Source organism: Liolophura sinensis, chromosome 12 (genome assembly GCF_032854445.1).
Source record: "Liolophura sinensis isolate JHLJ2023 chromosome 12, CUHK_Ljap_v2, whole genome shotgun sequence".
Lineage (NCBI taxonomy): Eukaryota > Metazoa > Mollusca > Polyplacophora > Chitonida > Chitonidae > Liolophura > Liolophura sinensis.
The window spans coordinates 30,660,313-30,686,717 of NC_088306.1; the positions used below are offsets into that span (position 1 = coordinate 30,660,313).

The 26,405-nt window shown below is 40.9% G+C and overlaps 2 protein-coding genes across 5 annotated transcripts in view; both read left to right on the forward strand.

Annotated features, from left to right (window-relative positions):
- The window catches only part of LOC135479882 (DNA polymerase alpha catalytic subunit-like), a 338,179-nt gene that overhangs the window by 100,720 nt on the left and 211,054 nt on the right, over positions 1-26,405 (forward strand). The gene's annotated exons all lie outside the window — the stretch shown is intronic.
- Positions 4,918-25,587, forward strand: LOC135479172 (high-affinity choline transporter 1-like). 4 transcript variants are annotated; one of them, XM_064758946.1, is made up of 12 exons: positions 4,918-5,259; positions 6,957-7,054; positions 7,556-7,607; positions 10,856-11,012; positions 15,633-15,842; positions 18,367-18,474; positions 19,300-19,455; positions 19,686-19,834; positions 20,429-20,578; positions 21,335-21,464; positions 21,940-22,157; positions 22,492-25,587. In XM_064758946.1, exons 5-12 carry the CDS (start codon positions 15,677-15,679, stop codon positions 23,026-23,028), a joined length of 1,614 nt encoding a protein of 537 aa, XP_064615016.1. In that variant the 5' UTR covers positions 4,918-5,259; positions 6,957-7,054; positions 7,556-7,607; positions 10,856-11,012; positions 15,633-15,676; the 3' UTR covers positions 23,029-25,587. The 4 variants fall into 4 exon arrangements, with proteins under 4 accessions (XP_064615016.1, XP_064615012.1, XP_064615014.1 ...); XM_064758942.1 differs by lacking the exon at positions 10,856-11,012 and having other exon boundaries at positions 7,556-7,676; XM_064758944.1 differs by lacking the exon at positions 10,856-11,012.

The following is a 26,405-nucleotide window of genomic DNA, read 5'->3' on the forward strand; positions in this document are numbered from 1 at the left end:
GATATATTCAGATGTGGAGCAAGTTTCAATTAGTAAAACATTAAATGATGCATTTATGGAGCGGAAGACCGATTTAAGTTTTCTTCTGCCCCTGTGTTGTCGATGGGATCAGTATGCCCCACCGTCCTCGAGCTAAAATAAAGGGGTTAAGAGGCTGTATTCGTCACGATGGCTAAAGAAAGCCAAGTTCGGCGATGTAGGACGGATCACGGGATTAGTAGGCAGTATTCGTCACGATGGCTGATGGCAGCTCAGTACGACAATGTAGGACCCATCACACCATCGTTTTTTCCCTTAACGACATTCCTCACCAATAAGTGATTTTCGCCGTCCGTGGAATTGTTTCCCAAAAGCCATGAGATTTCGCGAATAGAGTAACGGATTGCGTCAAGGTCCGTGGCTTAATCCTTCTGACGCTTAACTACTAACCTCAATGCATTCCAACAAAAGTTCCACCGGGTACTCTTGCAAACGGTACTTGAGAATGTCTTGCAACATCTTGGATGGTCGTGGGTTTCCTTTGGGTTCCAATCAAATAAATAAATAAATTTTTTCCATAAATTTACAAGAAGTGGATCGAAGATTTATCTTCGATTATCAATAAGAACACCTATGTCAGACCGAGAAATAGAGCGAATATTGTGTTGGTTTTCGTATGGATGGGGATATTTTTATTGTGCTCCTAGTGCTTCACTCTGTATTTAAGAATGTTTCACTTTCTTAAACACAAAATAAGTTTCACAACGATTACATGCCATTAAGATTTTTTGACATCATTAATTTTTTATTGTGCTCTTGGTGCTTCACGCCTTACTTAAGAATGTTCCACTTTCTTCAGAGCAGAATAAGTTTTAGAGCGAATACATGATATCAAAATTCCGGAGAAATTCTTCTTTTAGTGTTTTACTGGTAAACTGATAATCGCACAGTAGAATATTTCACTTAAACGGCGGTGGTTAGGTTCATGATTGATGGTTTTCTAAAGTAAACCACATATACCCCTGAACGCTTAACCATCGCGTTACGTAATGACTAAAAGACGCGAAAAAACGAATGAGAATTGGATTCGAGCCTGTGCCCTCATTATATAGTCAATAAATGTATGTATGTACGCTTGGGGTTCACGTCGTATGTAACAACTTTGTCCGTCACACGACGACGAGGAGTCCCGATAGGTGTGTGAGTCTTACTACCACAGTTTTGGTTTGATCCCAGGCCTCCCGATTTCGAGAAGGCCGCTATAACACTTAAGCCACCGAAGTGGTATTATAGCCGAGGACTAGCGGACTGCTGACAAAAGCCATTTATACTAGCAAAAAGCGCTAATATATGAGTCATTTTTGGGATGGAGGTGGGTGCTTGATTCAAACTGTTACTTGCTTAATAATTTGCACAAGGTATAATAAGGCACACAAAATCACATCGAATTTACGGATGAACAACTGTCATGAATCATTAACCATCTTCCTAGTGATTCCGTCAAAAATGGTTCACAGTCCGGGAATCCGCAACATCGTGGTTTGAAACATCGGTTGCATGTACTGTCAGCAGATGGTCTTGATCTTTCCACTATTTATTTATTAAAGTAACGGTTATCAGTTTTACCGCGTGTACTAAGGGACACAACTCTTCAGAAAAAAATCTGGCGACGCTGTGGGTTCAGTGAAATTTTAACATTAGGCGCCTTGAAGAAAAGATATCGTCTGACAATGGTCCAGTTTTTTAGTTTGCGACTTATAAAGATGACAAAAAGCATAGTGTTGCGAATATGGATAAAACAGGAAAGCCATGTAGCGAATATAGGGCGGCGTAAAACACTGATGACATGCGAGACCGCGGACATCCGAGCACTTCGGATTACTGTCCGCTCTAAGAATATCGTCCATTGTTGTTTATTTCCCTATACCTTCCCATGCTATATTTCACCTCGTCGTCTGCTTGCCGCTGTCACAGAATTCTGGTGTAAAAAGGTACTCAAGGTTCGCTTAGAACCCATAGCTTTATGAAACAGGTATATATTGCTGGAGTTTTTATGGCCTTACCTTAATTAGAATCTATTTAAATGTCTATTTCCGACCGAAATGATTTATGTCACTTTGTCGTGGTTTGCAAAGTCCGCAATGATGTTTAGCATTTCGGATGGGAGGCTTTAGAATCTAGGATTTTGATAATTACGAAAACGGCTCATGTTTTATATTGGTATCGTTAGAAAGAGCAGATTTTATAGTATCTGTGTTCTTCAACTGAATATTCAATATAGCACTATTTGATAGAAATTACGGGTTTTTCTTTATGATGGCATGGGGAAAATTACGTTATTTTAGCCTTATTGGCTTCGTCATCATAGTAAATTATAGGCGGGGCGTAGTAAGAGGCGAACCCTGCTCAATGCACGTCAGCCAATCAAAATGTAGGATTATTGGTGATTAGCACCGCCTACTATGTCTACACGCTATAAAAGGGCATCGATCATGGCGTCTGACAGATGGTCCTGGAGGTCTACGACAGTCAAGACCGAAGACAGAAGACAAGAGCAAAAGCAAAGGCAAGATCAAGATCAAGGCAAAGGCAAGATCAAGACAAGGCAAGATCAAGGCAAAGACAAGATCAATGCAAAGACAAGATCAAGACGAGGCAAAGACAAGATCAAGGCAAAGACAAGATCAAGACAAGGCAAAGACAAGATCAAGGCAAAGACAAGATCAAGGCAAAGACAAGATCAAGATCAAAGCAAAGACAAGATCAAGGCAAAGGCAAGATCAAGGCAAAGACAAGATCAAGACAAGACAAAGACAAGATCAAGGCAAAGACAAGATCAAGGCAAAGGGAAGACCAAGACAAGGCAAAGGGAAGACCAAGACAAGGCAAAGACAAGATCAAGACAAGGCAAGATCAAGGCAAAGGCAAGATCAAGGCAAAGACAAGATCAAGGCAAAGGCAAGATCAAGACAAGACAAAGATATGATCAAGGCAAAGGCAAGATCAAGGCAAAGGTAAGATCAAAACACGGCACAGAGTATTAGCTAGAAGAATACCACAGATGAAGATTTATAGATCCTGAAGTATACAGATGCAAGACAACTATACGCCCTCAAGAAATAGTCCACACATCGACGAGAATCCTATAGAGAGACAGCATAGAGATGTGCCTTGGGTTTGCAAAGGGAGCCGCTCTTGATTAACAGCGGGCGGAGCTTGTTTGTTGATCTGGCGGGAGATTCGCTTGATCCCGCGGGAGATTTGCTATCTTCAGTATTTTACGCAGGAAGGATTTAGTGTTTACTTAAGGGACTGTGACTATATGAGTTAAAGAGTTACTTCTCTTATATTAAATATACCTAAGGATTACGGTTAGGTAGAAATTCCAGCACATATACCTGTCGTAATAAATTTAAACTGCTAAAGACTGTTTGCCGTTTATAGCCGTATCAACAAGACGTCGGAGTTATTCCCCCTGAAACTTTCACTCGCAAATGGTATTGCTGATTCTGAAGAAACATTTGATGCTTTGACTGTATATATTTAAATAAACCGATTTCACTGTTTAATGTTCGAACTGGAAAACATATCTTCGGATCTTCTATTATGCTGTTTTTGCTGATTCACTGAAATATGTTGTAAGACTAAGAGTTATACTGAAACAATAGACTGGGATTGTATTTGGTGTATTAAATAGAGTAACAACAATGAATCAATGATTGGAGTATTGAGAGTAAATCCATATTTCTGTTGTGGTGTCTCCAAATACCCGAGGTAAATATCGGTCTCATACGCTGCCCAAAATATGAGACTTTTTACCTCGGAGTCGACAGATATTAACTGGTGATAAATTGAGAGCAGAGCAAAGCCTGATTCTTAATCTCTGAAGGTCTGGGTTATTAAAGAAAAATGCGCTACAGTATTAAAGAAGGTTTTATTATGAATATTCACTTGGCAAATGCATCAAGTAACATGTCTTATCGAGAGTTTTATCATCCCTTCTGCGTGCACGGGATTTCCCTCGCTCATACACAGGCCTTAACTTCCTCGCAGAAGGGATGATACACTTTTGTAGTCAAATCCCTCATTCGCATACCACTCGTAAACCATGTGGGGAAGTCGATAGTCTCAAAGTCTGCTTTAAAACAAGCTCAAAAACCAGTTCCCAAAGGACTACGTAAGATGGAATCTCATACACATTAACAGTATTTTAAGCTGAAACAAATATGATGAAAGGAAGGCAGTAGATATTGCGGCTAGCCATGATATCCAATTCAAATTCCAAACTCTTAGTCCATGCATAATTAACTTTTTTTCATTATTTATTTTTTTTCAGGTTTTCAATGATGAAAGGAAGGCAGTAGGTACTGCGGCTAGCCATGATATCCAATTCAAATTCCAAACTCTTAGTCCATGCATAATTAACTTTTTTCATTATTTACTTTATATTTTTCTGGAAACTAGTTATTATGGAAACTGGCCTTGTGATTATCGATTTGGAACGCCTGTATATGATTTACGGCAAGAGGATATAAGTATAAGGCGTAGTCTAACTAACTATGACCCTACGTGTATAGGTAGGTCTACTTCAGTCGCTTGGGTTAAGGTCAGGTTGTGTCGTCCAAGTCTCGTGAAAAACTAATCCCACATGCCTTCCAGTAATACCAGTCTATAAAGCTGAGTGAGAGGGCCGGTGTACCCCTCTGGCTTACTGCTGTACAGTCTGTAGGAGTCGTCAGAAGTCCTGTTATAGAGAGAACAAGAGCGAAAGAGCCTAAACTGTACGACCTATAAGTCAGTGACAGTGTCAGTGAATGGACGGATGTGTGTGATGTTACGGTATAAGTTTGTTTGCTTATGTATCGGGGTAACCATTGAGCAAAATGAAGTCAGGATCACTGTTAGCAACAGACACGTCAGTCCATGTGGACACAGACCCCCATTACAACTTCCGTTTTTCAGTAGGGACGATTGTAGTTCTGTGTATTTTAGGGTGTAAAGTCTTTTTTTGCTGCCAGCCTGCCGTTTTTGGTGTACAGGTGCATGCTTGGTATCAAAATGATGGAAATTGTCTAAGCTTTGGGCAGGTATGAGTTTTAATGGTGAAAGTTTGAAATTCTGGGCGAGAGGACACAAGGAGACAGGTGGTGATGAGGCTGCGAGTGACGTCCCCTTGGCGTTGCTAGGCACCCCTCCCAGCTGCCGGCATGTAAAGGTCCAGATTTTGACGGTCAACCTATGTCAAGATTTTTACAGCTTCTTTCTCTCAGGCTGGGCCAGGTATGCACCAAAGCTTATTGGCCTCGGAATGTTTGGGACTGAGCTACAGCGCTAAACGTTAACATTGTCGCTTATGGAAAACTAATGGGGGGTCTGTGGCCTGATCTGTCCACTTGTGCCAAAACATGTAATATGTCACTGTGTGCTCAGATTTCGCAGCAGCCTGATAATATTTGGTGGGTACATCTGCGATGTGGTTTGCATTGACATGGAACTTGATTGAGCAGTTTTAAAGCTTTTTAATTCTATATTTTCCCCACATATCCATTTTGTCTAAAAATCGGCTAAAACGCTCTGTGGTCAAGGGTAGTACAGGAGTATAAACAGACTGGAACAAACACAGACAATGTTTCATTGTTCCTGGTTTTTAAAATGTCTCTTTTGGGGCTGACATTTGATAAATAATGCAAAATTTGAGTGCTGCGAGTGAAATTGGAGTATGTGGCTGATAGATAGGGTGGTGTGATTAAGGATGGTCAATAAGGCCTTGCATCACATATAAGGGCCCAGCCTCACACAGGTGGATAAAAACACATCAGCAGATTAATTTACTTGGCTAGAGTAGTAGAGAGGGCCAGTGTGCATTTAATTTACAAACCAAGTCAGGTTCCTCCCATGTGTGCCACCACACACTAGGTAAATGTGCTTCAAATCATCCTGCAGGTCACAAAACATTAAAAACAGGCATCTCTGCTGGAACACTGTCTGCTGTTTTGGGCATAGACTTGAAGTGGACAAGGTAAATTTTCCTCTTTAAACTTAAAAATAAACCACTGTAGGCATGTAGTTTTCATTGCATGTGTATATTCATTCCTCTGACAAGTTACATGTGCACTCACACAGTATGTGTGGCGTTGGAACAAAAATGATCAATTTCAAGTTTCTAGCATACATGTGAGTGTGATCTGTTGGAATATTGCCCTTGTGAAAATGAGTCTCTGCCCCACCAGGTGTCTGTTTTTCCACCAGAACATAGTACGCTGTTCCTGCGACATCTCAAGGAGTTTTTGTTTTAGTATCTGGCCCAGTGTGGCATCCACCTCCCTGGACAACTGGGATTTTTTTTTATGTTTCCAATGTCCTCACACACAAGTTAGAAATTAGACAGCTACATATGGCTCTCACATCCTAGTTTAATACCTATTGAGCTTTTGTCTTGGTTTCCCTCTTTAGATCTTGTCTCCCAAACATGGCGTCAGTGAACTTTGCCTGGTTTATGCATATATTGAACTGGGATCTACCTAGGTGAGTGGGGTCTGCTAGCCGTTCAGCTTCCTCAAAGGCCTGACCATTCGGATGCAGTCTTCCACTCCCTTGGCCAACCTAGAATCCCCGTCATTGGTCCGGTACTACACCGTGACACATACCCCTCCAGCCCCCGCCCCCCCCCCCCCAACCGGGGAAACGTCACAGGTTTCTCATATATGTACGGACAGTTTGAATGTCCATTCCTCATGCCCACCCAGGAACACCCAGTGTGGAACCTGATTACGGATGTAATTTCTCACTGATTATTTAAGGATTTCTGTGTTGTTACAGGTTAAAAAGTATAGCTTTTCCCCTCTTCTTGGGTCCCTTCAACATGTCTTGGGAGGGTTGCCTTGCTGACTGTCTGAATGACCAATGTGCATGTACTGTGTGGCTTTATTTTTGTAAGTGGCAAATTCATATTTCTCCCCTCTACTTATCTCTTGTAGATGCCAGTGTCACACTTTGGTGTTTGTTATGTGGAAAGTACTAATTTAGTCTGAGGCAACAACACAGGTGGTGGGATTCTTTTGCACTGTGAGTTGAGGTAAGCCAGCCAACCAATGGCAACCATGGGGGAGACGGGAAAGGGGGGTAGTGGGGGGGGGGGGGGGGGTAGTGGGTGATCTTTTAAAGGATTTTATTATGTGAATCACTATGTAAAAGGGATACTAGTCTTTCCTTTAGCCCTATCCATGGAAACTCTGCCTATGAGCATTTCTATATCAATTTGGATGCATATGTTTACTTTGATGGTGATCAAAATGTACTTTTCTGGAATGTTGAAACTCCGCTTTGCTACCCACCTGTATCACTTTAAGTCAAATTTTGCACAAAGTTGCTAAAAGGTATGTCCTATATTTTGTAAGTGAATTGTCAGATAAATTACCTGTCTTTTGATATATATTTTGACACTTTTGGCTTTTAAGTATTTTCTTAACACTGCTGTAAACAAGAAAATCTACTTGAAAATCCATAATTTTCTAAATGTTTGTCAATGGAAAATGTAAAATACTTTGTCATTGGAATTTTTTCATTTTTCTTGCAGATATACATACCAGCTTTCCAAAACATTTGACCTGGTTAAGATATTTTGAACGGTATGTGCACTACAGAGCTTTGAACTTCGTGCTTGAGGTCGGACAAACAGACACATCTCCAAGATAGGGGTACCCCAAGTTAAATTCCTCCTACTCAAAATTTTTTGCATGTATCAAGCTGTAACTTTATGTGTGAGGTTTAGAGGTAGTAAGCATTATGTGGTGCAAAAATTATTGATTTTGAAAAAAGTTGGCTGGTGTGATAGGACACAGACCCCCATTACAACTTCCGTTTTTCAGTAGGGACGATTGTAGTTCTGTGTATTTTAGGGTGTAAAGTCTTTTTTTGCTGCCAGCCTGCCGTTTTTGGTGTACAAGTGCATGCTTGGTATCAAAATGATGGAAATTGTCTAAGCTTTGGGCAGGTATGAGTTTTAATGGTGAAAGTTTGAAATTCTGGGCGAGAGGACACAAGGAGACAGGTGGTGATGAGGCTGCGAGTGACGTCCCCTTGGCGTTGCTAGGCACCCCTCCCAGCTGCCGGCATGTAAAGGTCCAGATTTTGACGGTCAACCTATGTCAAGATTTTTACAGCTTCTTTCTCTCAGGCTGGGCCAGGTATGCACCAAAGCTTATTGGCCTCGGAATGTTTGGGACTGAGCTACAGCGCTAAACGTTAACATTGTCGCTTATGGAAAACTAATGGGGGTCTGTGGCCATGTATAAGCGCACGCTACTCGTGGTCACGTGACTGAGGTTTTCATTCAGCCTGAATTGACTGGGTTCAGATACTTACGTCATATGCCCTAGTTTTGTGATAGCAGATGTAAATGGTCTTCATCCAATGTAGGTCAGCTAAAACACATGAATATAGAGACCATACATATATATTGTCCTATATGCATTTGGACGACCGTATACCCTTAGAAAAAATAGTTTCACATGGAACCTTGAAGAGTTCTTTAGTGTAAAGCAATACAGAATACTTTTTTTAGTTCCAGACGCAACACTTTGATTCAAGAAAATGGCATTTGTTTTACAAAAGAATCCCCTTGAAACTGTTGTGCTTTTAACCCTTTTATCATTTAAGAACCGTACATGGTAAATGAGTCTTCAGGGAACATTTTGAAAGTCCACAGAACCTCCCAGGGTTCCATGAATAACATTTAGGAAAGTAGGCCTACATTTTCAAGGCCTTGTTGAAAGCCTGTAACTCCGAACATTTACCTGATTCCGCTGTCTTCACCACGCTATAAAAGACAATTGCAAGTTCGTTCCAGTCCCAAGTTCAAATCCTGCATTCGCATCCGTCTTTATAAACAAAAAGGTTTCTTTGAGCATAGCAAAGAATCAGTTGACTAACTCCAACCCATCAAGAACCCCTCTTTCTAAGAGTGTATACCATGTAGGTTTTCCGTGAGGCTTTCACTAGGCTTTACGAGCTCCACGATGTTATCTCAGAAAAACTGATGTATGGCTTTGTACGCCAATATCCCGGTCGATCTCGGTCATGAGTAAACACCGATCTGCCATAGGTACCTGGCAAATATTCCTACTTACAGTACTCTGCTTCTGCTTCATAAAGTATACTCTGTAGATTTGGTTTATAAATGGAGCAAACCCGAGGGCCAGGAGTAAATATAAGCGTCATGTCCGACATTCGTATACCATTTGTAGTCCGTAAAGGGCGTTCCGAGTCGATAATCGCAAGATCCATTTCCAAAACAACATTTAACACTACCGCCCAAAGACAAACGTATGTAAGAAATTATACGAATAAGAAATAAAGCCGGTAACACACAAGAGAGAAGCGGTCATCAGTTTTCAATGATGCCGGGCAGACAGTGGATATTCCAGGCATGAATTCCAAATCAAAGATCAATTTCGTAGTCCATGAATGAGTTCCAGGTCAAATAACAATTAAACAAAGTATTTCAGTCGCGCTTTGATTGCAACTGATCATAAAGGTATCATGCAGATGTAATGAGTATGGCTGCCTTTACGGCCACTAGCCCCAGGTTAAGCGGTATTAGATACAGTTCGAAAATGAGGAGCGTTACAGACCTTAACCGAACAGATTGGACGATAACGGACGATTACGTCTTTCCTGTTAATATGTAAGGATTTCATGCTACAAGAGGCGCCATTTATGATGTTACACATGACATGCTGGTCTGTATAAAAGCTGTCTACAAGATAGACGGCAAACTACTGAAGCAAACACCAACCTGCCATAAGTACCTGGCAAATATTCTGAACTTAAATCCGCCGCAGGCGGAGGACCAAGAGCTGTGTTCTACCACACGACCTCAATGTCCAGGGCTTTACACCTTGCAGCGAGCCAGGGCCTGGTTTCTCAGTGGTAGTAACGTTACACCGGCCTAATCACCATGACGTTGCATAATGACGGCATGCGCCGCCTTGATGTACACATTTCCCACCAGCATAATGTTACGACCGCTTTAAGAAACAGTCCCTACACCTGCGCCATGCAGCTAGGCCTCTTTACAGCGTAAAATTCCAATGAAATAAATAAACGGAAAAACACATGAAAATTGTATGTTTTGTCTAATGAAAAGTTGTATGTTTGGCGTGTATGAAGCCGGATGAGAGCATCTTCTCGTTCTCTCAAATTTGCGGGTCGTGGGCCTTGGCCCGCGGGCAGCGAGGCGGGATGTCCTCATCCAACTTTCATATCTCTGCTCTGTGACTAAGTACATCTACACACGTATCAATTCAATCCAGCTCTAGTCTAACACTTATTTTATGTTACAATAAACTCTCCGCCCCGCTGGTATCCAGAAATTTACGCGAGGATTTTCACGCATGAATGATATGACATCGTCTGTCGGTTTGGCAGACGTAAACTGACACTGGACAAAAAGGCACTATTGTGTCCCTGTATAAATTGATAACATTGAACTCGACTACATCCATGCGACTTCCCATCATCTGTTATTTGTCTCGAAGAATCCAGCTTGCCTTTTAAAAGACCAATTCATCAATGTGACAGAGAAATTCAGAAGCCCCACTGAATGACCAATTCTTTGTGAACACGGTTTCTACCATACCCGTGTGTTTTCATTCCATTTCGCAGGTAACAATACATACGGGGGCCCCGTTCCTCTACACGTCGCTCAATGCCCTAATTCATGTTTACCGATGTCTAGCTTAAGTCGCCCACACCCCACCTCCCTTCTCTGCCCATTCTGACTAGGGCATAAAGATATAAAGCCTACTCTTGCCTTCAGGCTGTCATCCTAGAAAGCTGAAGCTTAGTGTCCTACTTGTCTGCTTTTATCGAATAGTTGGCACTCCACGCGGTAAAATCTCACAGTCTCGAAGTTGACTACAGTGCAGGTCACCTGATACGAAAGCACATAAACGCAAGGCTGAAATTGACAACACCAACAACGTTGTGCATGCTTACAGCTGGCGAGGTTTTCCGTATTCGTAGGCTGAAAGGTATGTGTGAAACACTGTTACGACACACTGGTATATGCGACCGGAACAAGGGCGAAACATTTTGTCACATAGTGCCTCTGAACGCAGTACTGGTTCCTTCAAGGAGAGCAAAAGACCGCAGCGTGAAAGCAGTTCTGGGTTGCAAATGCATGTAGATATATAGTTCCCATATGCTTTGTAGTGACTCCATTACCGTTACACCTTTGTAGCGAGACCTTCAGTATGCTTACATAGCGTAGGTGTAGTTTTCAACATCACGAAACCACTTTGCAAGACGAGTAAAACGTATGTGTGTGACAAAAAGTGTTAAAGTAAACCAGCGAGGACATTGTGATGTCTGCTCAGATCACACCTAAGCGGTGACCTAAGTCTGGAGGCTTGGTATATTAAGTGTATTGATATGTTGAAATATATATGACAGTGTGTTAATCGAAACCAGTGACGACAGTGTGATATTTGCCCAGGTCACACGTAACTGTTAAGTAATGACTAATGCTGGACATAGTTTAGCCTGTCTCTGTAGGATTTCTGTTCCTCGTGGTGGTGTTTTCATTATTACTTCTATTTATGTAGAAGTAAACAGAACAAAACTACGGATGCTAGGGTAATTAAGTCTTGCCAAGTGGAGTAATAAACAGACACGTTAATGTATAAAGTCTACAATTTTAACAAACTTCATTAAACAAGAAGGATATCTTTATTTTTCTCCGAACGAAATTTAAGAAGAGTTCAGAATCTAAGTGATATCCCTACTGGCAAGAAGGCGTGTGCAAACTATGAGGGCATTAAAACATCATACTTCAAAGAAATCCGGGTCACAGAATATTGCATGTGTATACGAGATACAATATAACCTAGCTTATACATGAAGCTATCAAAATACAATGGCCTAAGGCACGGAGGAGTCGTTAACCTCGAACGACACCATGGTCATTAGTTTCATCTTAATTAACAGTAGACGGATGCTTGGGGGGAATGTTTCAACTCCCCGCACACAAGTCTCATGCATGCACCCTTCATTCCATATATCGGATCTCGTAAAATCTCGGACCTCTTCAGTTGTCATAGCGTAGTGATTGCATGAGCATCACTCTATATATTTTACCCAAGTTGCGGTTAGTTTTTGTTTTACTGGGCGCAGCAGTGATAAGAATGAACAAGATTATTTTACCTTTCACTGTAAAAACTGATTTCTTGAATTTAAAATTGTATATGTTTCTAAGTGATTTTGAAATAGATAATGTCACTGCAACGTCATATTATGCTACTGCAACGTCATAGTATGTTACTGCAACGTCAACATCATATTATGTTACTGCAACTTCAACATCATATTATGTTACTGCAACGTCAACATCATATTATGTTACTGCAACGTCAACATCATATTATGTTACTGCAACGTCAACAACATATTATGTTACTGCAGCGTCAACATCATATTATGTTACTGCAAGGTCAACATCATATTATGTTACTGCAACGTCATAGTATTTTACTGCAACGTCAACATCATATTATGTTACTGCAACGTCATATTATGTTACTGCAACGTCATGTTATGTTCAACGACGGATAATGCATCAAGCCGTTGATGCAAACAAAAGAAGTCTGTTGCAAATACCAGAATATGCGTGTCATATAAAACACAGTAATTTGTTGTGATAAGATAATTTATTCTGCCATCACTGAAAAAAGCAATGTATTCTGTCAATTCAGTTGTCATAGTGTACAGGCCTTGTTCTGTCGTCACTCTTCCGTGCTAAGGTATGATCATGCCGCATGTTTGTACCTCACTTACAACTTGTATCGAAATGTCTTTAGAAGAGCATCGGGACAGGGGAGGGGGCGTCTCCTCTGACGCAGCACAATAAGCCAAGAGCCTCTCAGCAATGCAGTCGCTGTGAGCACTTGTCCAACTTATGCTGATGGTCGAGGGTTCCCCTTTTCAATGCCACAATAATGCTGGTCGCCTTCATATACGTTAAAGATTCTTGAGTGCGGCGTAAAACTCCAATCAAATAAATAAATTAATAGTATCAGGGGATAAATCTAGTTTGGTTTTACAGGAATGGAACAGTGACCTGTCACAGAACCGTTCTTTACAACATTCAAACTCCCTGCCACAAGAAGACGCAGTATATTTGTGCACCCATCTAACGACTCCTCGTTGCCACATAACTGAAAAAGTAGGCTAAGTACGACGTAAAAACTTAAACATACATACATACATACATACATACATACATACATACATACATACATACATACATGCATGCATGCATGCATGCATGAATGAATGAATGAATGAATGACAGTGCAATAGCTGGCACTGTCATTTCACCTAACTGGTGAAATCCGGCCTCTTGTCAATTTAACTCAGTCGGGGTTTCATTCTGTTCATGTAAATGCATAAGTAGTAACAATCTACACACCCGCTAGCACCATAGCTTAAGCATAGGGAGGTAAAAATGGCGGTGATGTTAAATAAAAGGGTTAGTGTCCTAGATGACCCAGATGCTCTCCCCTTTTCGAGCCAGGACTTCGATTATAAACCGTTAGATACATGTATTAGTAGTAACACAATTTCCTGTAACCAAATGTCATGATTATAGGAAGTTGTTAGCTTACTGAACTACTGAACTTTCCTGCCCTCTATATGTTGAGCAGGACATACTTATAATTTACAAGAAATTGTCAAACCGGTAAACACTCCGCCCTTTAAATTAAAGGGGTTCATTTGAAGCCGTTGTTCATCCGCAGCATATAGTGCACTTGCAGCTTTGCTGTCGAAAATTTACTAAAAATCGAGTGTTAACAATTTTATAAAGTCAAAAGAAAGATCAGACAGAATATTTGATATCGTGTGATCGTATTTTAGCTCCTGTATAAGATTCTCTGGTCAGTGGTGTGCAAAGATGAGCCGGAGAAGCATTTAAAAGGAAGCAGGTATCAGCAAAAAGCACATTTAAATCTATATATGAAAATACCAGTATTTTACCTTTACATTTGTTTGCACAATATTAAGTACAGTCAAATGTTTATTTATTTATTTATTTTACTTATTTGATTGGTGTGGCCTGGTGGCTAGCGTGCTATAATACAACCATACCAGACAAACATCTGAGGCGGAGCCCGTGGCCTGGTAGCTAGCGTGCTATAGAGCAGCTCAATGATTTAGGAGCCTGTCACCAATGCGATTGCTGTGAGTTCATGCCGAGTTCATGTTGGCTTCACGTACGGTTATACGTAGAAAGGTCTGCCAGCCACCTGCGGGTGTCCACCAAGGGTGTCGATGGTTTCTGTGCATCTCCGTCTCATTGAAGTCATCAGACTAGCAAGGACTGCTTGTGGAATCTCTGGTCAGATCTTTGATAGGTAAGGCTGGTGACGTTGCCATCCAAGCGTCGGTCTATTTCGACCCAAACATGCTCAATGGGGGCTAAATCAGGCGAATTTTCAGACCAAGGGTCCACATAAAATTCCATAAATGCTCACCCGAGCCGTATGGGGACGAGCATTGTCCTGCTGAAATGTGACCCCCGAGCTGCGGGAAAGGGAAGACGGGCTGAAGGATCTGTTCCCGATGACCTGCAGCATTCATCAACCATCAACAAGAAGACTAGCACAGAGCACGAGACACACGTTGATGCCCATCTGAATGAGAAAAGTGCAAACGTGATTTGTCCGTAAACAGTACATTTGGCCATCAGTGTGCAGGGCGTCTGACGTGCTGTCTGCGACATTGCAATCTTGTTTTACGATTTTTTGGAGTCATCAAAGGACATATTGAACCCAGTTTCCCGCATGTGTGACTGTACTTATGGTTCTTGCGGTTTGTGGGTTTAACCGACGATGTTGTGGTTTGATTTCTACGGCTGTTTGACGTCTGTTTCTGAGATGTGTCAAACGAACCCACAGATATTGCGCCGACGTCGTTATCCGTGGACGCCCAGAGCACCAGGCGAGCGCTACAATGGTGTTTCTGTGACAAGGCATCCGCCTAACGACCTCCTGTTGCGTTAATCCTCTGGCAAGCATACAAGCCACCTGATAACGTTCGTTTAACGTGACGTCGTAATGCCTTTAAGACTGAAACAGTGAATGTTTGCTATGGTTTAAGTGCCACTATCCAATAAGACCCAAAACTGGCAAATCAGCGCATGCAGTGTCGTTAAATTTTACATGATTTATTCTGTGAATAGGTATTCCAGGTCGCCTAAAATGAATATGAATGTATTCTGTAACTGTACAGCCTTATTCGTGCAAATGTTTTTAAAATTCTGTAAACTGTGATGTACAAATTTTTGACCGAGTATATTTTGGACAATGGCGATACTGTATATCGCCTATGACGTCACCCTGACTATTTTCTGAAACAAGTATTTAATATCAGATTCACTTTCTCATCATTGGTGGCATACAGTAAAATATAAAAGGTTACAGCACTGAGGGTAAACTCGTACGTGATGACGCGTATGAAATTCGTCTTCTTGTCAATTTAACTCATTTAGGCTTTATTATAAACGACTGTTTCTTGTACCTGACAAATCCTCATGATTTGCGTGTAATCTAGAATTTCCTAATCATTATTTTGCCATTGAGATATTTTTCTTTCAGATAAATACATGAATTTGGTGCGGTGACAAAGACTGGAATCCAAGATGGCGGTGGACATTGCCGGATTGATATCAGTTATTGTGTTCTACGTCATCATTTTGGCGGTTGGAATCTGGGCGGGGCGCAAGACGGCCAGAAGCAAAGAGAGTGATGATATATTTCTGGCCAGCCGCAATTTAGGAGGAATGGTCTCATTCTTCACTTTAGCCGGTAAATATGGTTATTTCTCTAGGCCCGCTTGCACGATACGTATACGTAGTTACTATGGCAAGTGGGACTGAAGACTTTACGTCGACTTTGAAGTCACGTCACGCTTCGTGCAAAGACACGGTATATTTACATATTTGATCAATGTGTAACTTTGCACCAAAGAATGTGTCACTTATGTTATTGGCATGGATCGCATATACGGAGTGAAATGCCACCCCACCTGGCCAGGCACATGATAAACCTCATGTAAAGTTGCAGCCATTCAGTCGGAGACTGGGCTCGAACGCGGGATTTCATTCATCCGCCCAGAAGGCTGTGTCATCGACAGCTTAGGGCTTTCGTACAACAGTGTGGTACATAGTAAATGGCTGTGATATACGCCAGAAAAATATGATGATGGAAACTATATGTATAAGCAGTCCTTGTCACCAGTACTCCCCCAACATGGAGGTGTGATTCATGCATCAAACTACTTCTCACGCTGTGTTGGTAGAATACTCAAAATTAACGACATGAAATGACGTCACCTTAGTTATTTCGGAAGACATTGGCAACATTCCTATATTACCAATGTCATTTTCGCTTTTTTGGCGTTTTAATCAACTTATTGACCGTTGTCGAAGACCTCTTGTCTTCCACCAATATGGTGTACATATCTCATCTTGGAAAGTTCCTCAAAACCTTGCCAGAGGTCAGTGGTTTTCTCCGTTCACGTTGGTTTCCTCCACACCTAACTAACCGCCGTGGGATAAGTGACACATTCTTGAACATGGGAAAAATAACAGCCAGTCAGTCAGTCAGTCAGTCAGTCAGTCAGTCAATCAATCAATCGAATGGTTAGAACGAATGTTTAACAAAAGTGTTTCAGCGTGCGTAAGGTTTAGAATTGCTAATCTTTCGTCGGGTGCTTCTTCGATGTCTATGCAGTTTCAGGAGATATAAAGGCGAAGTATATCAGACAGCGTTCCAAAGAACTAAGTTAGCAAAATTGATTGTAACTACTGCACAAGGCGAAGATATATGTTACCATCCAATTTACAATAACCATAGCCAACGACTGCTTTGCTGGACGGTTTCCTCAAAGGTTAGTAATCAGTCTTTTGTATCTGAATGAGACGGCAGTCTTGGTGTCTTCAGAATGGCGTTCCAGCGAGGCAGCATTAGAACCTTTTCAGCACAGAGACCGTTCTGCTAATATAGAAGAAGACATGGTCATAACATTGACGTGTTCATGTTGAAAATAATATTTAACCCCGGACAAACAAATGATATGTAACCCCGGACAAACAAATGATATGAAACCTCAGGCAAACCAATGATATGTATCTCCAGGAAAACAAATCCTATTTAGCCCCAGGCAAACAAATTCTATTTAACCCCAGACAAACAAATGATATTTAACACCAGGCAAACAAATGATATTTAACCCCAGACAAACAAATGATATTTAACCCCAGGCAAACAAATGATATGAAACCTCAGGCAAACCAATGATATGTATCTCCAGACAAACAAATCCTATTTAACCCCAGGCAAACAAATTCTATTTAACCCCAGACAAACAAGCGATATTTAACTCCAGGCAAACAAATGATATTTAACCCCAGACAAACAAATGATATTTAACCCCAGGGGAACAAATGATATATAACTCCAGGCAAACAAATCCTATTTAACCCCAGGCAAACAAATCATATGTATCTCCAGGCAAACAAATGATATTTAACTCCAGACAAACAAGTGATATTTAACCCCAGGCAAACAAATGATATGTAACTCTAGGCAAACAAATGATATGTAACCCCAGGCAAACAAATGATATGTAACTCCAGGCAAACAAATGACATGTAACTCCAGGCAAACAAATGATATGTAATTCCAGGCAAACAAATGATACGTAACTGCAGGCAAACAAATGATATGTAACTCCAGGCAAACAAATGATATGTAACCCCAGGCAAACAAATGATCTTTAACCCCAGGTAAACAAGTGATATTTAACTCCAGGTAAACAAGTTATATTTAACTCCAGGCAAGCAAATGATATTTAACCCTAGGCAAACAAATGATATTTAACCCCAGGCGAACAAATGACATTTAACTCAAGGCAAACAAATAATGTTTAAGCCCCGGCAAACGAATGATATGAAACCTCAGGCAAACAAATGATATTTAACTCCAGGCAAACAAATGATATGTAACCCCAAGCAAACAAATGATATGTAACCCCAGGCAAACAAATGATATTTAACCACATGCAAACAAATGATATTTAACTCCAGGCAAACAAATGATATGTAACTCCAGGCAAACAAATGATACGTAACTCCAGGTAAACAAATGATATGTAACTCCAGGCAAACAAATGATACGTAACTCCAGGTAAACAAGTGATATGTAACTCCAGGCAAACAAATGATATTTAACCCCAGGCAAACAAACAAAGCTAAGATGCTTTCTGTTTGGTTTCCATTATAATTCCCTTTCGTAATTTCGACATATTTCGTTGACTGAACTGTTTCAGCTACCATGGTGGGAGGAGGATATATTAACGGAAGTGCCGAAATGATGTACAGTCGGGGCTTTCTATGGACTCAAGCTCCCATTGGCTATAATTGTGCATTGTGCATAGGTAATAATGACACACACAATCAGTAAATATTACCAGTCATGGAAAACTGGTTTTAAGCCTAAGAAAACATTAAAATGAAATAAGTATCAGATGAAAGACCACTAAACACTGTCCAGGAAAATAGTTGCAGCTTTTTTTACAATTAACTTGTAAAAAACCCAGTAAAATACATTTGAGTATTTTATTATATGATGGGCCTTTCTGACCACAAAAAGACTAATGACATCACATAAGGTGTTTTAACACTCATTAGAATGCTATATTTCATCATTCAAAATGTACATAGAGATCTATGAATGTACTGCCTGATTTGACCTTGAAACGAATTATTTCAAACAAAAAGTATAGATGTGACGTAACTGATACCTTCTGGGTCACAACGGACACAGGCCTACTACATTTTACAGAGGTCTTTGCCTTTAACATTATATCTCGATAAATTTGACAAACACCTCTTAGTAAAATTTAATTCAACCTGATGAAATACCTAAAATTATTTAACACAACCATTTCTGGAGCTTTTAATAATATGGTTTTCTGTAAATTATTACAGTACAAATGAAGAACATTTACCGCAGAAAGCAAATCTGTCAAAATGGTGCACTCTTCTGCTCTCAGCTTCAGGACATCACAATTTCTGTATAGCCGTGCCCGTTAAGCAAAGAGGAAGTTCATGAAAAGTGTAGCGTAAACACATAGAATGGGTGTACCTTTATACAACTTGTATTGAACTGGATTATGGCGGAAATTGTCCTCACTGATATTACCATTTGCAGCAGTCTCTTCGGAAACACACGAGAAAACGTACAATCCTTTGTTTTGCAGCCGGGCTGGTTTTTGCCCCGAAGGTTCGACAAGGAAATTACATCACCATATTTGACCCATTCCAGAACAAATATGGCAACCGCTTGGGGTCGCTGCTGTTTGTACCCCAGCTATTAGGGGACTTATTCTGGAGTGCCTCCATACTGTCGGCTTTAGGTAAGTTTGGAGACTTCAGAGGTCAGGTAATAAATTATCATTTATCCCAAATCTTTAGTTCTCTTTTAGCAGCGAGTCGATAATCACAGGACTTATTTCCTAAAAACCTAAAACAATAGTTTCCGTAGAAATGTGTAAGAAGTAACATATCAATAGTAAATAAAGGTGGTAAGGTGTAAGAGAGAAAAAGTCATCAGGTTTCTGTGACACGTACTTTGTCTCGTCCTCAGGAGCATCCCTGTCCATAATTCTCGGTATCGATGGCACAATCACCATCATTGTTTCCGCGTGCGTTGCCATTGGTTACACCTTCTTTGGGGGTCTATATTCTGTGGCCTTCACTGACGTCATACAGATGATTTGCATATTTGCAGGTTTGGTAAGATTTGTTTTACGTCTACGCGTGTTTTATTGCTTGTAACTTCAAGGAAGCTTAGTTGAACTCCGTAGTTCTTGTATTATTACTCGTCTACCTCGTTATCAAAAACAAAACGGGCATGTTTTATGGATTAAAAATTCTGGTTTACTCGCTCTTTCCGTTCCAGAAAGGTGGTAATGGCAATATAAGCATGGAAGCCTTGTGAATCTACAAACCCAAAGCAGATATTCGCAGATACCATGTAATGTTACTGTGACAAATTACAGATATAATTGAAAGCAATTTATCTGTTGGCATTAACTTGTAGCGCCCTAAAATATAATCCAGTAATTACAGAAAATGTATGAAAGAGAACCAGTAGATTTCTTCGGCCAAAGGCATACTATAGTATCAAAACAGATTACATTTTATATTTTGGATTGAGTCAGGCTGTTTATAAGGTACTTGCCGAAGGTCAGTGGTTTACTCCGGACTCAGATTTGTTTCACCCATAAAACTGATCACCATCGTATGTCAGACAAGTAAATAAATATAGTCTGCATTTACCCTCCGGCCCGTTTATTATGTGGTCATCCCATTTATCTTTATGTCCAGTTCGTAGCATTTCCCTTCGCATTAACAAACGAAGCCGTGGACTTGTCCAAGCTGTCTGACGGAGTATGGCAGGGATCCATTCAAACACGGGAGGTTGGCGTCTACGTCGACAGTTATCTCCTTTTGATCATGGGTGGGATACCCTGGCAGGTGATTGGTTTTGTTTAAAAGGTCTCTTCTAAATTACCTCCCTTATTACACGACGGCGACTGTGACGTAACACGAGATAAGTTTTTGAGGCGTGAAACTACGAGAAGAGGGACAAGGCCTATTACAGCATAAGATATGTGGGTCACAATAATGACAAATATTTTCTAGAAAACAGTGTAATAAGACATGGTATCAAAATTTAAGAGTCGAAAAAAGTCGAGAGATCATGAACGTTTTCAGTTCAAGAGTTCGCCGAAGTTGTCTGTTGTATTTAATTAGGGCCGGTATTTTGAAATTACCTTCGAATGGATTAAAAACTACAGAACGTTTTTCTTGGGTTTTCCAAATACGTGTAAAGCTAGGTCATCATCTGGCTAATGTCGCTTGTACTAAGAAACTTGCCCCCAGTCATTTTCTGAGATCCCACCTAACCACATCTTACACCTAATAACACAACTGTTAACGGAAGAGTGGCCTCAAGGGAGGTAATTCGGTGCAGCCCTTTTGACTGATGAATTTGTAAAAATAACTGATCAATAATACAATAATAAATGTATGAGGATAAAATATATGTCAATAAAAGACAATCAATAAACAATATCGAACATGTTTCATGTATACTCCTTTTGTCAATTTCTAATGTGCATAGTTATGTCTTGTCTAGAAAATATGGAAAACGTGAAACCCAGTAAACAGCATCTAATATCTATCACTGTGGCTACAGTTAAAGACTCTCCTATATGATGTCTCCATTAGGTGTATTACCAGCGGGCGTTAGCTTGTCGGACCAGTAATATTGCTCGTTGGGCATCCGTGGCTGGGGGAGTAGCAGCTGCTGTACAGGCCATTCCACCCATGGCCTTGGGCGCTGCTGTTGCTGCCGCAAGTATGGTCACAATAATACTTAGTGTTCGATTTATTCCGTTAACTCTGGAATCAAATTAATTGCATTGATTGGTGAATTCAATTTATTGATAAGAATGTCCTTCATTGCTCAAGTAATGTATCTTGAAGGAGGTGGGGGAGAAGAAAGAATAAACGTGGCTCTGGTTGCCTGTGTAAGTTCAAACAAAGGTGTATTAAATACCTCACATGTCACATGTTACATCCAGAAATACCACTCCTAATATCAGAGCCTTGTTCTCTTGAACTTTCGTCGAATGGAATGTGTAGTTCTTCGGGATATTTGACTCGCGTGGATACTCTTTTCTAACAATTTGGATATTGGGGTCTTAAAACTACACACTAGAACATTTATTTTGTTTTTACGTCATACTTTTCATACTTTCTTTGTGGCGAGGTGATTTTTGAGATAATACAGTTGGAAGAGATCAACCGCAGCTTTGAGTCTTGTATTTCAGATTGGAACATGACCGCCTACAACACCAGTACTCCTCTGTCCCCGGAACAAACAAGCCTCGTCGTACCCTTGGCTCTGCAGTACCTCTGTCCCAAAGTCGTCTCTATCATCGGACTAGGGGCTGTATCGGCGGCTGTCATGTCATCGGCAGACTCCTGCGTTCTCTCCACGGCCTCGGTTCTAACTCACAACATCTATGCCAACATTATCCGCCCTAGGGTAGGAGAGTAAATAATCTAACCAAAGTCACATCCATGCAGTGGATTGTTGCACACTAGGTGTACAGTAATAAGAAATACTTCACCATGGAGAGTAAAACCAGAGGGGCTGCGACAGCGTATTAATTGCCAAATGGTCACACGTAAGCGGTTTAAATACTCAAATCAGTTCAGGCCATCAACCGCGATAAAATAATATTCAAAAAGCTCAACTGATGAAATCAACAGTCATATATATATAAACTCGAATATTGGGTATGTAAAATATCAAAATCTTGCGCAATATTCAATATACTGAAAACCTATTCCAAGATTTCTTTTAACCCTATTTTCAGGCGTCTCACAGAGAGAAAATCTGGGTCATGCGGATTTCCATTCTCGTCAGCGGAGCATTAGGAACCATAGTCGCCATTTCCGTGAGCAGCATTTACGGCTTGTTTTTCCTCTGCTCCGACTTAATGTACGTCATCAACTTTCCGCAGCTCGTGTGTGTCTTGTGGATATCGTTCTCTAACACCTACGGCTACCTTGTTGGGTTTATCGTTGGCCTTGGCTTACGCATTTCGGCAGGGGAGCCCTTGCTAGGGTTACCTGCCTTGCTTTTATTTCCCGGATATGACGAAGAGCTTGGTCAGTTATTTCCCTTCCGATCATTCACCATGGTAACGGGACTGTTGTCGACGATCATGGTGTCTTACGTGACGAACCAGTTGTTTCTAAGGAAGATTCTCCCCAAACGGCTCGATTTCTTACGTTGTGTGACAAGCATGGAGGTCACAGTTGACAAGGCAGACATTCACGACGCACAGACGAAAGGAGAGGCCATACCATTATCGGAAAACCAAAAGTCTGACTTAGCAGAGGATTCATAGGCTGGCCTTTCTCCGCTCTGGAACACTATACTGTGCCTTCTCCTTGGACAAAATACAAAACCTCAAAGTCAGATGCAATAATTGTCCAGTGTGCCAATCTGACGCAGTACATAAATCGGAATATAAATACAGACGTACAGCAGTGTGGGTAAGACCAGAGCAGTCAAACAGCAGAGATAGTAACACCAGAGCTGCGACGACAGTGTGACAGACGTACACCAGAGTGAGTAAGACAAAAGCAGCGACAACAGTGTGACCGACAGAGTAAGACCAAATCGGCGACGACAGTGCGACAGAGGTACAGCAGAGAGAAGTAAGACCAAAGCGGCAACGACAGTGTGAGAGACGTACAGCCAGAGGCCAGAGGAGCGACGACAGTGTGACAGACGTACAGCAGAGAGAGTAAGACCAGAGCAGCGACGACAGTTTGACAGACGTACAGCAGAGAGAATTAAGACCAGAGCAGTGACGGCAGTGTGACAGACGTACAGCAGAGAGAGAGAGTAAGACAAGAGCAGCGACGACAGTGTGACAACGTACAGCAGAGAGAGTAAGACCAGAGGAGCGACGGCAATATAACAGCTTGCAAATGGTCAGACGTATTCAATGAAATACGGCCTCTTGTTAATTTACCTCATTCAGGGTTTTATTCTAACTGTTCATGTAAATGCATAAATAGTAGCAATTTAGACGCCCCCAAGCACTATAGCTTAAGCCGAATTTGGTGAAAATATATATGCAGTGATCTGATTGCAATAGCCTAGTCTAGTCTGGCCCAGAATTACTCAAGGTGCTGTGTGATCATACCATCACAGTAAAACCAAATGCCAAAGGAAAAGGAAATCAGTGAAATATGGTTTCATCCAAACTTGGTTGAAAGTACTTGTAATCACACAGCCTGGAAAGACTCCTAGATCTGTTATTCTGTAACTACAGTTTATTATTCCAAAATACCTTGTATTTTTGTATTTTCAAACACGCAAATTTACGGCATTTAATTTCCACATGATAATTTTGAAAATGAACAAAACACAGGTCACAGAATAACATTAGCTGGAATTCTTTAAGCTGTTACAGAGTATCACAGAACGTACATTACCGGATCCTCTTAATCTGATGTCATCATAGAATGTGCATTACCGGATGCTTTAAATATGATGCTATGACATCATGAGCATTACAGGATTTTGTAAGTGGGACGTCATCACATAATGCATATTGCCGGATCCTCTAAGTGTGACGCTATCGTAAAATGCGCATTACTGGGTCTTTTGTGTGACGTCATCGCGGGATGTGCATAACCGGATCAACTAAGTGTGACGTGCCATAACACAATTTCCCTATCGGAGTCCTCTAACTTTGACGTCATCAAAGAACGTGCCTAACGGAGCCCTCTGAGTGTGACGTCATCACAGAATATGCCTTATGGAGTCCCCTATGTGTACACTCATCACAGAATGTGCCTCACGGAATCCTCTAAGTGTGACGCAACATAATATGTGTCACCACATAATGTGCATTACGGGGGTGTGACGTCATCATGCATTACCCGATTTCAGCATGAGATCTTTACATATACGTAGCATGAAAACTTTACATATTAACGGGAAAGACGTAATCGTCCGTTACTTTTGAATCACAATCTGATCGGTTAGGGTCTGTAACGCTCGTCATTTTCAAACTGTATCTAATACCGCTTAACCTGGGGCAAGGGGCCGTAAAGGTAGCCATGCTAATTACATCAGCACGATGCCTTTATGAACAGTTGCAATTAAAGCGCGACTGAGATACTTGTTTAATTGTTATTTGACATGGAACTCATTCACGGACTACGAATTTGAACTTTGATATGGAATTCATGTCTGGAATATTCATTGTCTGCCCGGCATCATTAAAAACTGATGATCGCTTCTCTCTTGTGTGTTACAGGCTTTATTTCTTATTTGTATAATTTCTTACATACCTTTGTCTTTGGGAGTTAGTGTGAAACGTTGTTTTGGAAATGGATCTTGCGATTATCGACTTGGAACGCCCTTTACGGACTGTGAATGGTATAGGAATGTCGGACTTGACGCTTATATCATTAACTTTTGTTCACGAAATCCCCCCTTTCATTATCTTTCTGTCCTTCATGTGTGGTATTTCCGTTGTACTAAGAACAGTAGTTGATGGAACACAAAGCAAAGATACTTATTTTGAAACTTTAGCCTAGCTCATTCGGCATATAGCAGTACTTCGAGGTACCAATATCAGGTATGGAGGCCTGACTATTGCCAAACGGTACGTTGATGTCCTCTTGTTTAGGTTATCATATTCAGCTACTAACAGCTACTAACTAGCTCTCTTGAGATATGTGCTGAGACAATTTAATACTTACAAATGACGTTTATATCATTACACGTAACATGACTATAGACATTCTTACGCAATTGATAGCTATATATTGATATGTATACATACACTGGTCAGTCAAGTAGGAGTTATGTCCCCTTTTCCATCAACTTCTGTATCTCTTGCATCGGTATGTGGTAAAAATATCAAGAATACAGAAATCCATAAACCGTACGAAAGGGCACTGGCTTATTAATTTATTTATTTACTTATTTATTTAGCTTCTTAGTTTTTTATCTATTTATTTTTGTTGGTGTTTGAAACTGTAAGCATATTTTACTTATGCGAAGACAGTCAGTAGGTGTAGAGAAAACCGGAGTGCCAGAGGTAAACCTCCGACCTTAGGCAAGTTACTGAGGAACTGTTCACGTGTTATGTAACTGTACAGACTTTCGTACACGCAAGTGACGAATGGTTTGTAGAATTCCTGGACAGGATCTAGATCCGAAATACCGGTTCTTGACCCACTAATCTGAAATAACCTTTTTTCATAAAAGTTCCGACAGACTGACAGACAAATAAACGCCGGCAAGAATATAGCCGCCGTGAGGATGGTAATAACTGAATAACTTGACTGTCCACCATGCAGCCTGAACCAGGTAAACATACCTTGTATGCTGAGAGCTGAAGATAACCAAATTTAGCGGATCACTCGACTCTGATTTGAACCCGGGACTCCTGGTAGCGCAATGTTTTACACTCCCACTGCTCCAAGTGTAATCTCAGCATTTCCTGCTGATGCAAGACGATTCTTTTCCGTACAAAAACGCATCGTTATACGCAAACATCCACACGAGTGTCGTCGATAGCTAATTATCCCCGAGGTCCCTCAGACAGTGAGAGCTGGAGAATCTACAAATCCCAGGCTCGGCTTTGAACCGGTACCTGGTGTGTCCTAGTGATAGCTATAAGCACTTCTAACCACTAGACAAAGGCACACCCCCTACAATACTTTTAGGCATATTTATATAACGTGCTCACTAAAT

Coding starts and splice junctions, on each gene's coding strand:
- LOC135479172 (XM_064758942.1), top strand. CDS start 15,677: ATGGCGGTGGACATTGCCGGATTGATATCAGTTATTGTGTTCTACGTC. Junction 20,579..21,334: donor TGGGTGGGATACCCTGGCAG/GTGATTGGTTTT, acceptor TGTCTCCATTAG/GTGTATTACCAGCGGGCGTT. Junction 22,158..22,491: donor CCAACATTATCCGCCCTAGG/GTAGGAGAGTAA, acceptor CCCTATTTTCAG/GCGTCTCACAGAGAGAAAAT.